Here is a 16,008-nt window from a genome sequence, read left to right as displayed (position 1 = left end):
GTGAAGAACTCAAGTTTTTAACCTTGAGACAAAACCTTCGTGTGGTTATAGCTTACCCCTCCGCCCGCCCTCCTCTTGTGTCTCCGGTGGCACTCCCAATGATTTCACTCCTCGTTTTGACCCGACCACCTACAGTTCTACGCTACCATGGCTAGTGGCGTCCACATCGCCTCATTGCAGTGCTCAGTGTTCATTAACATCGTCAGGCTAGCCTACCTCTACAGCCTTACCATTAAACCATGTTCTTGTCAATCCCTAAACCCAAAAAAGATATGTTTGACAAGATGTTTCATAAAACATTGCTAACAGAAGAATGAGACTAGTTGTGAGCTAGCAGAAAAGTCTTTGCATGAGAACTACCCGTTAATTTTTCCATACAAACATCCAATGCTGCTAAGAAATTTCAACTCTTATCTCATTGACTGATATGTTATTTCCTCTGCTTCCATAAAATATCCCCCCCCCCCCCACCTTGACAAAGGAGTACCTTGGACGTTTCAAACTATCAATCCACATCCAAATTCCATCCTCTGTTGATCTTGACCCGAACGAACGCCTCCAACGTCCAAGCCCATGCTGTCAGCCTCCTACCAGAGCCCAAGGGAACTAGGGAAGTACTAGTAGTACCGCCATCACCCAGAAGCAATGGCAGTTTGGCTGCAGCAATGCAGCATCCTACCTATGATGACACTGCACAGTGGCATATCTCCCTCCCAGTGAGGCCTCCCTGAGAGGAAGATCTCTCTTGTGCTAAGTGAATGCTGTGCACCACTGCATCCCTATATCCCCACTGCATTTAATCCTTTCTCCCCTGTCAATAATTCCATTTCCTCCTCCTGCTGTTGCTCCATCTCTCTCCAAGATCTCATCTGACCATCTCTCCATTGATAGCGACCTTGCCTGCAGGCCTGGCCTACTCTCTCACTGTCACCAAGCAGCACACCTCGCTTCATTTCATTCACTCATTTTATTCACCCTCAAATCTTGCTCCTTTCTTCTGCGTCTCCTATAAATGCGTCGCCTCCGTTGTAGAAAGCCTCCAAGGTCCAGCCTTGTTTCCTGTTTGCCGCATTTGCTTCCAAGACCGGGCGAGCGTTCCAAGAAGCCAAGAAACCAAGAACCGGGAGAGAGGGAGGGGGAAGATGAAGGAGTACTGGACGGCGTTGGCGTCGCTGATGGGCGCTTTCGCGTTCCTGCAGGGGGTGCTGCACGCGGTGTTCCCGGCGGAGCTGCGGGCGGCGGTGGCGCGGCTGCTGGGGAGGGTCACGCGGGCCTTCTCGCCTTATTGCTACTTCGACGTCACGGAGATGGACGGGATGGGCACCAACGAAATCTACGACGCCGTGCAGCTCTACCTCAGCAGCACCGCGGCGCCGGCCGCGGGGGCGCGCCTCAGCCTGTCGCGCCCGCCCAACGCCTCCTCCTTCACCTTCGGGCTCGCCGCCAGCGACCGCGTCGTCGACACCTTCCGGGACGCCGCCGTCACGTGGGAGCACGTGGTGGCGCCGCGCCAGGGGCAGGGCTTCTCGTGGCGCCCGCTCCCCGAGGAGAAGCGCCGGTTCACGCTCCGCATCCGCCGCGGGGACAGGGACAAGCTGCTCCCGGCGTACCTCGACCACATCCTCGTCGCGGCCGCGGACATCCGGCGCCGGAGCCAGGACCGGCTGCTCTACACCAACGCGCGCGGCGGGGCCATGGACGCGCGCGGCCTGCCGTGGGACCCCGTCCCGTTCAAACACCCGAGCACGTTCGAAACGCTCGCCATGGACCCGGCGCGCAAGGCGGCCATCATGGCCGACCTTCGCGACTTCGCCGACGGGAGCGCGTTCTACGAGCGCACGGGCCGGGCCTGGAAGCGCGGGTACCTCCTGTACGGCCCGCCGGGGACAGGCAAGTCCAGCATGATCGCCGCCATGGGGAACTACCTCGGCTACGACGTGTACGACCTCGAGCTCACCGAGGTCGGCAGCAACGCCGAGCTCCGCAAGCTGCTGATGAAGACCACGTCCAAGTCCATCATCGTGATCGAGGACATCGACTGCTCCGTCGACCTCACCAACCGGGCCGCCACGCCGCCGGCGCCGAAGCTGCGGCCGAACATCGACGGCACGATCGAACATGACGGGGGCGCCGGGACGGGGCGGTCGATCACGCTCTCCGGCCTGCTCAACTTCACCGATGGCCTGTGGTCGTGCTGCGGCGCGGAGCGCATCTTCGTTTTCACCACCAACCACATCGAGAAGCTGGACCCGGCGCTGCTCCGATCCGGCCGGATGGACATGCACATCTTCATGAGCTACTGCACGTTCCCGGCGCTCAAGATCCTCCTCAAGAACTACCTCGGCTTCCAGGGCGACGAGCTGGACCTCCTCGGCGACTCAGACGACGGCGCGGCGGTCATGCGGGGGCTTGAGGAGTGGATCGACGCCGCGGAGATCACGCCGGCGGACGTGAGCGAGGTGCTGATCAAGAACCGCAGGAACGGCAAGAAGGAGGCAATGCAAGAGCTGCTCGACACCCTCAAGGTGCGAGCCGAGAAGCGGCGGCGGGATGGCTTCACCACGGCGGTAGTGCGCAAGGAGGGCGGCGGCGACAATGAGGAGGAAGAGGAGAAGAGGGCGTTGGAGAGCCCCAACGAGGGCAAGGAGCAGGCCGGCATCGAGAGCTGCAGAGACGGACAGGACGAGGAGACAGAGGCCAAGAAACAGGTGTGACCGTGCGAACGGAAGAGGGAAAGCGAAGGGTTCAAAATTTTCCTGTTCGGTGACACGTTCCTGGCCAATTTTCACCGGTGAAATCCATGCAAGAAAGGAGCTTCTCAACAACCTCTTTTTTGTTTGATTATTCTTTCTTCCTTTTTTTTTGTCTTTCGATGCATGTAGTAGATGTCTTTTCTCTAGCTATCTAGTTAGGTTTTCCCTTATTGTAATAACAAAGAAATTTTAAATTTCACTAGTGGGATCATATGAGCTACCAGTAAACTCCTTGTGCTTTTTGTGCTTGTTCATTTGTTACGAGCTCTCTTTCACCCTCTAACTCCTTGTGGGAAGAAGATCAAACCTGCTTATTCTGCACGACAAATTCTAGTCCTTGATGCTCTGCCTTTGCGGTGGTTGTTGTAGTAGCACTTTGTAACCTCGCTTTTTGTTTATAGTCTGAACTCTGAAAGGTTGCACTTTCTTTTTCCTGAAGAGATTTTGTGTATGCAGACCGGCATAGTTTTGTGTGGGTCATGGAGATCAAGACTTTATGGTTCCTTTTCTTGCTTGCATTTGGATACCGGACACTACTCGCTTATTCTGTTCTTTGGATCCCCTGTCGTATCCAAGGCTCCGTGCCTAGAAAGTGTCCTCGCCAGCTCAACGCCGCCCGGAAATTCTTGGTTGGGAGAAGCTGTCGTCCTTCGTACAAGTCGGCTCTATAACACAATTCTTTCCTCGCATAATTGGACGAGTAGAAAACGACTGTCTTGTTCGCCTTTTCCCCTGCACGGCTAGCTGTTTTTGTGGTGTTGTGGTCTGCGTGCAATTTTTCTTCTCTATTTTTCAGTGCTAGCAGAGTGAGGCAAACTAGGAGGTGCCTCTAGGCTCTAGATAGGTTTTCAGTCAAATAAACTAATGATGAGCAACGACTGGTGCCTTGGAATGAGAATCTAGGCATGTTTCTTCTGCAACATCCTCTGTTTTTCTTTAGCTCGATTTTCTTATTGGCATGTGGTTCTTTGGATCCTGCCTGCACAATCAGAATCCTAGAGCTGTTGCATTGCACATTATATTGCTGGCAGGCAAAAGTGGAAGCATGTGGATTTGCTCCCCGGTACGAGCAATCTCTGTTGTGTATTTGCCGCCTTTGTCTTGTGCCGTTTTTCTTTTTTCCCCCAAACGGTTGGGGCACGCAGATTTTGATCGCGCCATGGAGCCCGGGCCTCGTCTCATGTGGCCTTCCTTTTCTCGAGAGGCTGTGTTCATGTGCCTTGAGAATTCAGATGAGATCGCCTTTCGGAATAGCGTGCACATGCCCGCTCTTGGCGCCAAGTTTTCGCTTGCCCCAAGTGCCAGGCCAGATGGACGGGGCGCGTGCATCAGTGCATGGCATGTGTAAGGAGAAAATCTACTATGCTATAGCATAGAATAAGAACCGGTTTTAAGATTCGTCATCGAATAACTCAGATTTACTTCTATGTCATTGGATAATAAGTTTTCTTTCTCATATTTCATCTCCACCGTTAGACTAGCCGCTTTGCTCCGTTTGACTAGGTAAAAAGATCATTCTACCCTATTCACTTATGACATTCTGTTGTAGCCATTTTAGCATCAAATAGGATTATACCTCAATGATATGTATCAAAAGACAATAAAATAGTCATATTCAGGAGTTTCTATTTACACATTTGTAAAATAACATTACATGTGCACTTCACAAAATAACATCAAAATAAAATCACACGAATCAGGCAACTAGTCTTTTTTTTCCGTCTAGTCCTCATAGATGGACTATCCGGTGATACTGGTACAAGTTCTCTTCCCTCTCCTCTTGGCAAGTGGTGTAGCAGCCTCAACAATAGCCATGGAGGCACCATCCTCCTCGTGTGTACGTATATTCAAGGACAGTCTCAGAATTTTCAAAAAAAAATTAACAACAACTAACGGAGGAGATGACATATAAGGGAAAAAAAACTTACTATTTAATGACACATATGTAAACCAGAGTTATTCGATGATGAATCTTAGAACCAGTTCTTATTCAATGGCATATAATAGAATTTCTCTTATGTAAGACTGGTCTAGCTACGATCTTAGACTTATTTGGCAGAGCTCCTACTAATCTAAATTTTTTGGAAAAAATAATTGTTTATGATTAAAAGTAATTTTTAAAGTAAACTCTATAAATAAAGTGAATCAAAATAAACTGATTTTTTAAGATTCCAATATCTAAATTATTTTAAAAATAACTCTAAAAACTAAAAACTTCAAAATGTTTCCACTCTAGAAGCCGTTCGTGGCCCTTGGTACCACTCGGTCGTGGCTGTCCTGCCGGTGTTCCATGCGGTCAGGGTCGAGGCGGCTTGGCGCGGTGGCCTCGGGCAGCGACAGCGAGCTTGCGCTGCGTGCTGCGCTGACAGGACTCACGCACTGTCGAAAACAAGTGCTTGTCTCTTATCCTGTCCCTGACCCGGTTGCATGGGGCCTTGGGGTTGCTAGCTGCTTGTTTTTCCACATAGATTTTTGCGGTTCTGTTCTACTGATGTTGCCACAATCGGATTACCCCAATTGTGGACCGGCAACTTACCAGCGTGCGTCCGTAAGGATGGTTTTCTTCGTGGGATCGATTCCTGTGGATTTTAAATCTGAGTTCGGATGAGAAAACAGTCTTGTGAGGCCATCGGATTATGGTTCTAATTTGAATCGGATTTAGGAGTGAGACTGTGTTTACCCCCATGGGCCTAAAACACAAGCGGCCCCGACAGCCCATTGCCCACGTGCACACGACCTAGACAGTTCAGTACACGCGCACATGCAGCCGTGCACAAGGCCATGCCCCACTCGTCGACAGCTCACCCGACGTCGTTGCGCATGCGCTACCTGCCGTCGCCTCATGTCATGGTCGCGTCCTAGTCGACTGCTGTCATTGCGTCCTGCCTGCCCGTCGTCCTTGTGCCCTGCCCGACCGCCCGCCGTCATTGTGCCCGTGCTGCTCCGCCCAGCTATCATTGTGCCTTGATCGGTCGCCCGCCGTTGCTGCATCCGACCGACCACCATCGTTGCGCCCATGCTGCTCCTCTCAGCTACCGCCGCCTAACCCGTGCCTTTCACTATCGTGCTACCTGTGCTACACTGCTGCTCCGCCACCTGAGCTCCACTGCCTAGTTCGCGCCTGACGCCACCCATGCTGCTCCCTAGCCACCACCGCCCTCGGCTGGTCGACTCTCTTGCTCCGGCGCTCAGGTCTTGCCGGGTCTCCACTAGGAGCGAGGGTCGTTTTGCACCTAGTAACCATTTCAGGGTCGGATCGAGTTTAAGTAATTGAGTTTCAGGTCGAGTATGTCCTATCAAACACGACGTGAGCAAACCGATTGCCACCCTTATACATCCGTGACGTGTGTAGCTCGAGGCTGACTATCATCAGTGCAAAACACGACTGGTGCAACATTGCAGCTATGAGTTGTCTAACTCTTGCGTTTAAGATCCAAATTCAAATCCCAGTTTTTTCTCTCGTTAACCGGTCTCTTAAAACTCCGGTGGCCGAGAAATCAGGTTACGAAATGGTTTTAACACTGGCCAGTGGCCACAACCCCCGGGCCCCAGGTTCCATCTAGAGAGCACGCTTACTCGTGGGCTCCTCCTAGTCTCTGTCAGTCCACTTCAGGTCTTGTTGGGCTAATGGGGGAAACAAATATATTGGAAAATTCATCTCCATATGGATCGGGTGAACCCCCTCCTGTCACTTGTCAAACCAATACATGTTGGTTTTAAACCGTGCTAAACGGAAATTGAGAATGTGCCACTACAAAAGATGGCTTCTTCGATCATCTCTAACAGAAACTCTAAAAATTCATCCCCTGTAATACTATTATAGCATCCCTATCACTATTACATTATCCTCTATTTTTTTTTATCTCCAATAGTTAACCTATTTTCTGCCTTTCATTACTCTTATCCTCCCTTCAAGCTCACATATCACTCTCTATCGGAGCGAGCGACAAATATGCCGCTACCGTATCCCTATGCTCGGGCCCCCGTATGACTGTGCAGGATGTTGCCGACTCTGTTAGAGAGCTTTGCCGCACGTCTGAGCCGGCAAATCCACTGTACGGTTGGAGCTGATCTTAGTATTTGCCACCGTAAAATATGTTAATTAGGATATGCCACGTAAAAGATAGCTAATTCGGTAACTAGCATCTTATCTATTATTTTAGCATTTCCTTATTTCACATGCCTCTAAATTGAACTGAATTAGCCCATTGCCCATGTGCACACAATTGTACTTGGTCCGACTCTATCTGTTCCCGAACGCCCTACCATACTTGACCTGCATCCTCTCTCGCTTGCTCCTCGCCTTGTTTTCTCCTGCTACGGATACGGCGACCGGGAAGAACCAGCCGTGCCCTCCTCGGAGTCAGCTCGGAGGTAGGATTTCGCAGGCAGAATGGGTTCTCCTCCCTTGTCTCCTCCCCCTCCTCCATGGATTTGTGCTGAAAGAGCTTATTTCTATTGTTTTTTGGAACCCTAGGTTGGAGTTCATGGTTCTGTTGTTGAGATACGGGATGGATCCCTTGCCTAGGAGGATGGATCCACTGCCTGGTGAGCTCCCAGATGGGTAAGTTGTCCTATTTTCTTTTTCACGATTTTAGGGTAGCAGTAGCTATGCATCTGCAATACTAACTGAACTATTAATTTTTTGGGTAAACCGGTAGGTCTTTTAGTCTATCCATCATAGTTGGTGATTATGTTGCGCATCTTGACGATGATAGCAAAATTTCGGTGCCGCATAAAGAAAATGAATGGATTGTTGAGTCTAAGGCCTACACAATGGACAAGTTAATTGAGCAAATCAGAGAGAAGGTTCAATGGGGTTCTTGCCAGGAGCCGATAGTGCAGTATATTGAGAAATTTAGTAACGTAGAAATTCGGTTAACAACGGATATGGAGCTACTCAACACTTTTCTTGAATGTTGGTACTTGAAATACATGTACTTGGATGTTGAGATTGCTATAAAATGTGGGTATACATGCAGCCACCAAGTGCTTACAGGTATGGTTGTCCCAATTGAATGTACACCATGAACAACTGTTGTCCCATTTGCTGGTGTTCTATCAAGCTCAAATGAACATAGTGCTATAAATGGCGGCATTGACTTGTCTTCTTTGGTGATTGAGCACCAACCTATTGCTGACCTAGGTGAAATGGTTGTTCGTCTGGATGAAGAACAAGCATATATTGCTCTTGGGCTGAGAGCAGATGATGAATCTAACGAGAAGAGAAGGAATGAAGCACCAAGTGTACCAGTATGTCCACCAATGCCACCTGATACTGCAGATGCTGCAATTCTAGTAGATGACTCTATTCCCAACGAGCTAACAACAATTATTTCTATAGACAATGCAAAATTTGTGAAAGGTCGAGATATCGTCTAGAGAGGAGGTGAATAGACGTTCCTACAAAATAAAACTTCGCAGCGGATTAACAGAATTCGGAACTTCCAGGTTTAATCCGAAACTTTCGGGTTCTGGAAGTTCCAAGCTCAACTCAGAGTATCCGGGTATAGAACACGATGCAGTGCCTTCTTAAAGCGATCCTGTTTCTTCTTATCCGTTGAGACATCTTCGGGTGCATAGCGGGAAAGTCTGATGAACTTTCTAATGTACTGGTTCACCGTCACTAGACCTTGCTTCAGGCTACAGAACTCATCAGCCTTCATCTCCATGGTTCCTTCTTGCATATGGTATTTCCTGAACTACTCGCAGAACTCCTCCCAGGTGATGGCTTCAGCATCAACTGATGTTTCGCAATAATTTTCCACTGATGCTTCACAGTAATTTTTCCATTGATGCTTCGCAGCGGTGTCACTCGGTCAACACGACGTCGTGCGCTGGAGGAGGGAGAAGGGGCGGTCGGCGTGGTCACTTGTCAACGAGGGAGGGCTAGCAGCAGTAGCATAGCATGCTGGGCTGGCGCGTCGGTTGAGCTTGCGTATGGCGCTAGGCTATCACGTGTGATGCTAGGCTAGGGAGGTGTCGTGGCCCAGGCGTATGCTGAGGAGTGGATAGGTGAGCCGGGCCGACGTGTTGGTGGGCTATGCAGAGAGAAAAGATAGGGACTGGGCCTAGGGGAGAAAAGGAATGGGTCTGGTGAGGAAAAGAAAAGGAAATGATTTTTGGATTAAATTAAAATGGGAAATTTGAATTTGGAGTTGGAAATGGATTTGGATTTTGCATAAATTCGAATAAATGTATTTAAATTAGGGTTTGATTTGAAACTCTGAGATTTGGGAGAGGATTGAATTCAAGATTTGAATTGAATTTGGAACCCAGCTGAATTGAATCTAAGAAATAGATTTGAATTTGAGAGACATTCAAATTCAAATCTCCACTCAAAGAACCATAAAAAAATAAACCAAAATGCACATGATTCAAATTAATGCAGGGATTAAATTAGAAATTAATTTGGTGCTCTTTGAAATACTTAGCCAAAATAATATATTTGAATATACACATACATACATATATATATATATATCCAAATATATATTTTCTTGATTTTATGAAGTTTTAAGAATTAGATTTTTTAAAAAGGAGTGAATTTTACTATAATCTATATGCTAAAACTCGGGATGTTACAATAATTCCGATAGAGATGGAAGAGAAGACACACCATGTACTTATCCAAGGGGGGATTTGCCCAGTTGCCGGGTGATGGATTATGAGTTGATCACAAGATCAATTGAAAATGAAAGGAGGGAAAACAAATCAATTGTGCGGATAGATTTAGAGCTTGGAGTGACAGGAAAAAAGATAATGTTTTGTGTGATGAATAATGAGTGGCATAACTTTGGCCAGTGAGAACTGATAGTCTGATGGAACTAGTCTTATCTGCATGCCACAAGTTCAGAGTAGCTAGCTGTTCAGTTGAGCTCTGGACTTGGATGTTGAATTAGTATGGCTTAGACTACTAAATTGTTTAATCAGAAGTAGGCTGTACTGTGTACTTTTTGAGTTTTCAGATGGAAATAGATCAAATAGAAACAGTGATTCAGTTACTTCACTAGTTGCAGGTATATATAATAGAACCATATACTCATATGAGAATTGCTAACCTCATGGAAGTAATCTTATTGCAAGCTAGTTGAGGCGCCATACAACAAGAGATATCTCTTTTTTTTTATTCTTTTCTTTTAGAGGAAGCAAGAGATGCCTTATTAGTTTGATGCCTAAAGGAAGTCTCTGATGTTGTTATTTCGGATTTGCCCTTACAACTTACGATCTATGGAGTGGGTTCTTGGCCTAATGTTGGTTTCACCTCTATGCAAAGCCCCTTTATGGAGTGAGTGGTTGTATAATAAGGTGATAGTCTACATCTTTATTTCTGTATTTCGAATGCCTTTTGTCCTTTTGCCAATTGTTCATTCCTGTGTACAGTATTTAGGGTGTATTTGTTGTTAAATATCAAAATCTCATGTACGAGGTATATATCTATTCAAAAGGACTTGTGCTTTAGTTCTTAAGGGATGAATGGTGTATCAGTACATACTTCTACTGAAATGACTAAGTAGTAAATCTCAGTTACAAATACAAGTACTGAAGCAAACATCTAAACTCTAAAATTGATGGTTAAAGACAAACTAGTAAAGTAGAAAGTTGAAAATAAACTAATAGACTCTAATTTTGTTGTTGCTGACCACCAAATTTTTGCCATATGTGCTCTATCAAATCTTCCTTGAAACATTGATGGATTGCTCATCACAAATATCTTTCTTTTTCTCTAGGACCTCTGTAAATCCATAGATTGGGCCCTTATCAAGTCCTGCTATTTGAGTGGAAAATTGCCCTTGTCCATATGTGTTATCATCTAGTATCCCATAGGAGTATCTCTCATCTTCAGCTATCATGTTGTGCAAAATAACACATGCATACATAATATCTGCAAGTTCTTCCCTTCCCCAAAGACGTGTTGGTTGACGTATGATGGCCCAACATTTCTGCAAAACCCTAAAAGCTTGTTCAACATCTTGCTAATTCTTGATGCTTTGAAAAAAATTTAGCCTTATCACTTTGAGGTCTGGTGATTGTTTTGGCAAATGCTACACACTCTGGATAAATACGATCAGCTAGATAGTATCTCATGCTATATTCTGTCCTGTTAACCATAAACTGAACAACATGTGCTCTTCCTCGTAGCACTTTGGTGAACAATGGTGAATGGTCCAACACATTAATACCATTGTTTGAAGCAGCAACACCAAAAAATGCATGCCAAATCCATATGTCAGCAGAGGCAATTGCTTCAAGCATGATAGTGGGTACTCCATAATCACCACGTGTGAATTGCCCTTCCATGCAACTGGGAAATTTTGCCACTCCTAATGCATGCAGTCAAGACTACCCAACATGCCAGGAAATCCATGTGCCTCTCCTAATTGAAGTAAACGTTGAATTCCCTCTTCAGTAGGCCTGCGAAGGTACTACTGACCAAATATGTCTCACACCTTGAACAAAATTCATCATGCACTTCATTGCTATGCTTTCTGCAACCCCAAAAGATTAATCCATTAGATCAACTGGTGAACCATATGCCAACATTCGGATGGTAGCCGTGCATTTCTGCAGTCAAATGCATCTCGTCTAAGACAAAAATACGGAGGCCAAATGCTAATAGCTTCAACAATTGCAAAAATAGATGCCTTCTCATGCAAAATCTCCTACGAAACTGATCATCGGTGTACAAATGATTGTCCAAAAAATATTTAGCAAACAATTTGTTGTGGTCACCATCGTGATCTCTATTGATGTACCTCCATTGTAGCCCCCCTCCCACTGATTAGAGGTACCAACTAGTTGTGCTTGCAGCTTCGCATCAATTTGTGCCTCAATAGGGTCATTGATTTCTTCTCACATCAGCTCTTCAACTTTGTCACTAGTGATAGAGTCATATGAATGATTAGATTCATCTTATGACTCGGTCCACATTTTTTTGGCAGTGGGTTGTGTTGTTGGGATGAAGTTGAAGGAAGTGTAAAGCGAGAATGAGTGAGCGGTGTCTTGCTGAATTGCATCTCTTATCTATAGATGATACATTCCAACAACTAGTTTTAGCTTTTGTTTGTATACCAATGGCTAGTTTGTAATAGCTAGTTCTTGCTTTTGTTAGTATTCCAAGAAGTACCTCTTAAATTTTGTTTGTTCTGCAATAGCTAGTTTTTTTTATATGGTACAATTGTGCTAATTTTTATTACTGCATATGTATTCAGATGAAGTTATCATGAAGATGGTTATGAATAAAAAGAAATATTAAGATACATTACTGTAATATAGGTAACACCAATATTACACGATACATTACTTGCTGCTCATTAATCCTCAGCAATTACTCTAATATAAGTACCATCAATATTAAACGATACATTACTTGTTGCTCATTTAGTACTCAGCAATTTTTTTAGCTAACTAGTCCAGGACACCTTCATACCTCTTCAATTTTGCTTCACTAAAAATCTAAGTATCTTTCTCTAACAGTTTTAAGTATGTCTGATACTTTTTTTTATCTTGATTTGTTCCTTTCTTGCTTCTGCTAATTTTGCTATTGCTTCTGCAGATTTCACCAATGTTGTTACTCTGATTGTAACAGCTTCATGAAAGAGAACCATGTTTGGACATGGCTTTTCCTATAAAAAAAGATGTAGCATCACTTTTTCCTTTCCCTTTTAGCTTCCCTTTTGCTTTCTTCTGCCCCTTAGGATGCTTCTCTTTGCTCACGATTTCTTCCTCAGTGTTTTGGTTGGATGATGAAGTGTATGCTCTTGATTCAGAAATCTTAGTCCTCTTATTCTTGCTATCCTCTTGGAGGACTCTACATCATTTAGGTTGATCTTTGAGTTCCCTCCACGTATACTCTAAAGTGAAAGGTTTCTCTTGGTTTTTCACTGTAGTAGGTACTTTTGACTCGAGAATAAACCCCACCAAACTTTGCAATATCCCTCTTTAACACCACCCCAATGTGTCTTGCATTGCATGAGTGTCCTTTTGTGGCTATTGTTAGGCATATTGTTGTTAAACTCTGCACCTACAATCTTCCAATACTATTCTGACTTCTTGTCGGTGCCATCTATGGGATCAACAAAGTTGTTCAATCAAGAACTAAGTAGTCGTAAGTTTTCCTCTTCAGTCAAGGTTATGCGCGTACCTCTCCTCCCTCCATCCTCACTATTCTCGCTTGAATCTTCAATGTTAACCTACTGTTTCTCTTGTTGTCTTGTAGGGCATGGAGAGGTTGATTCTGATCCATGGGAAGAAGTGTTGGCTGCAGCTCCAAACACTTGATTTGGTGAGTGCACCAAACTTTCTTGAGGTCCAAAACCTTGAAACTTGATTGGAGTAGATTGTAACCAATTCCCTTGCTGTTGAACACCATGAAAGCTTGGAGGAGAACAACTATATGGTTGATAGTTGCCAGGAGGACCAAAAGGGTGGAAGTTCTGAAAATTAGGTGTTTGAGTATTGGACAAACTGAGATTGGGGGAAAGTTGTGGGGAATTGAGTAGGAGGGGAGCTTTGGCAAGCATTGACATTATGTTGGTTTGGGGAAACTTGGTTCAGTAAGTTCATGAAATCTCTATTTGAGGGATCCATTTCATCTAGTAATGTTTGATGAAATGTGGAGCTGCTCTTTGATTTTTGATGTGTCTCTATTTTGTAGGAAGAAGCTGGAGCACTTGGTACTAGAAGGCAAGGGCTGGAAGGCAACAGCTGGAAGGCAACAACCAACTACTTTGTTTTCTTTATTCTTTGTAAACAATACCATAGCAAAGATAATATATTTTATTTGCATATTGCTGGCAATAGTTGTATGACCAGATTTTTGTGATGACCTCCTTCCACAATGCTTCCTATTGGGTAGTAAGGAAGCATTTATTGCTTACTATCTGATTTTTTACCATATTATGGTTGCTCTTAGGTATCGAACCAAACTAGTCTGTGGACTGATATTTTGTAATTTCTTCAAGCCATTTGCGAGGATCTAGCCTCTTTTGCATGAGTAATTATTCATCAGGACCAATGATTTGTTGATTTCAAATTGCAACAAATGCATGCTGAAATTTCAGACCGAGCATGTGACCAATCTCTTGATTGAACACATAGTATTGTAAAAATATATTCTAGCATGACTATACACAAAGCTTTCATGTGACCAAGCTTAATATTCAAAAAATATAAATAAGTACTTCATCTCATCATAAATATTTGTCACTTTGATCAAGATTCGATTAAACTTTTAAAACTTTGATCGTCAATAGTTTCCAAAATATTTATTTTGGAAACATAAAAATCACACGTGTGGATTTATCTTAAAAAATACTTTTATAATATTATGTTTTATTAGATATTATAACTATATTGTAATAAAAAATAATGGTTAACTTTGCATATCGAACACCGTTAAAAAGTTAAAAACTACATACTGTGATGAGGTTAGCACCAGCCCAGACCTAGAAAGCTGCATGCACCTGGGCAAAACTCCCGGCCTGCTCACATTGTCCCGTTCAAAGATGCAGCCGTCGTGCCCGCAGCCTGCCGATATAGGATTTGAGTGCCCGGCGCCGCCGGCCCGACGTAACAAATCTCATCCTTCAGGGTGCATCGTTCGGCGATACCTGCGGCCGGGGCAGCTGCTGTGGGCACAGCAGTTCGAGCCACTGCATCAGCTGTTGGCACGGTCGGTGCCGCCAACCTGGGGTGGGCGACGAAGGAAACGCGCCAAACGGCCGTGCGGCGCTCGACGGGGCGATGGGCGCAGGCAGCATCAAGGTCACCGCGGCCGCGTGGGCCTTCGAGTGTGCGTGGTGCGTGCGGGTTCGCGCTCTCAATTTTGGCCCGGTGGGCTTGCTGGTTGTCAGTTGCACCCGGTGGGCTTTCTGGTTGTCGGTTTGGCCCGGTGGCCTTGTTGGTTGTCGGGGCGCGTAAGGCTCGGGTAGTTACGAATTGTTTTTCTTTTTATATTTTAATTTAAACTTTTGCAATTTTAGGGGTTGTTTGTCTTGTTGGAAGGGTCATAGGCAACTGTTATCTTTTTAATAGGAGACAAGTTTTAAAAAATGAATATATTAATAAATATATTTTCATTTCAACGAGTGACATGTTAAGGGCCCGTTTGGCAGAGCTCCAGATTCAGCTTCTGAGCTGAATCTGGAGGAGCTCTGCCAAACGGCAGAATTTGGCTTTAGCTCCCTGAGTGAATCACTTCTCCTGATTCACTGAAATGAACTAGAAGCTGAGGAGCTGAAAAAAGTAGCTTCTCCTGAGGAGCTGACCACGCTGATTCTCCTGATTTATAGAGTTTATCCTAGAGAATCATTAAGAATCATTTTCAGCCACAGAATCACTTCCTCAGAGAATCAATTTCTTTAGAGAATTTGAATCAGGAGAAGCTCTGCCAAACGGGCCCTAAAAATAAAAATACGACATTCTATTGCTCTTAAAATTCAAAATATTATAAAAAATTCTAAAAATTATAATGTAGATGCTGATACCATCTAGCTCTCGTAAACTTTTTAGCTCAGAAGTTAGTTGTAAAATGAGAAAAAAAGACAATTTTTAGTGATGTTGAAATTCATTGTATATGTAACTTTTTGAGCTGATTTTCTAGGGCTAGATGGTAGTATCTGTTGCACCATAATTTTTTTTTGAAATTTTCATAATTATTTACATAATATTTTGAATTTTGAGAATAATAAAATATTGCATTTTTATTTTTTAACTTGTCCGTTGGAAGGGCACCTGTCACTCTCCTAACGGACGACCAGACGCCTATTTATTCAACAGGGCGCCTATCTGCGCAATGCAAGAAAGGAGTTGGGCCGGAACTTGTTAAACACGCATTTGAGGGCCGCGAGGTGCGAAGCGCGCGGTGGACGGATTTTGTTGCGCCCATCGCGGTTCCCTGGGGACAGTTCGGTCCAAGATGCTATAGCCATCTGAATGGGCCACGTGGGGGCAGCAAATTCTGTTGACACTGGGCCTGCTTGCTGATAAGCAACAGTTTCAGTTAGGGCTTTGTTTTGAATCCAACGTACGAGCTTAACAGAAAACTGCTCAGCTAGTCACTTCGCATCTAGCATTTTGTTTGTTCAAAGAAGGTGTCAGCCTCTAATTCCAGCAAACAAACGAGGTGAAGACTGAGGAGCATAATCATTACTACATGGATCTCAACTTGTTCGGGCCAGAAATCTGGCAATGTTGCTAGGATAACTGGACGAGACCGATGGATACATCTAACATCCTCGATCGTCATGGGCCG

The 16,008-nt window shown here is 44.9% G+C and overlaps 1 protein-coding gene across 1 annotated transcript; it reads left to right on the top strand.

Moving 5' to 3' along the window:
• Positions 1–776: 776 nt before the first annotated feature.
• LOC133896701 (AAA-ATPase At4g25835-like) lies at positions 777–2,981 on the top strand. The gene has a single exon (XM_062337293.1). The coding sequence runs from the start codon at positions 1,143–1,145 to the stop codon at positions 2,712–2,714; it is 1,572 nt and encodes a 523-aa protein (XP_062193277.1). The 5' UTR covers positions 777–1,142; the 3' UTR covers positions 2,715–2,981.
• Positions 2,982–16,008: the final 13,027 nt, after the last annotated feature.

Source organism: Phragmites australis, chromosome 17 (assembly GCF_958298935.1).
Source record: "Phragmites australis chromosome 17, lpPhrAust1.1, whole genome shotgun sequence".
Classification (NCBI taxonomy): domain Eukaryota; kingdom Viridiplantae; phylum Streptophyta; class Magnoliopsida; order Poales; family Poaceae; genus Phragmites; species Phragmites australis.
This window is presented reverse-complemented; position numbering and strand designations above follow the sequence as displayed.

Coding starts and splice junctions, on each gene's coding strand:
- LOC133896701 (XM_062337293.1), top strand. CDS start 1,143: ATGAAGGAGTACTGGACGGCGTTGGCGTCGCTGATGGGCGCTTTCGCG.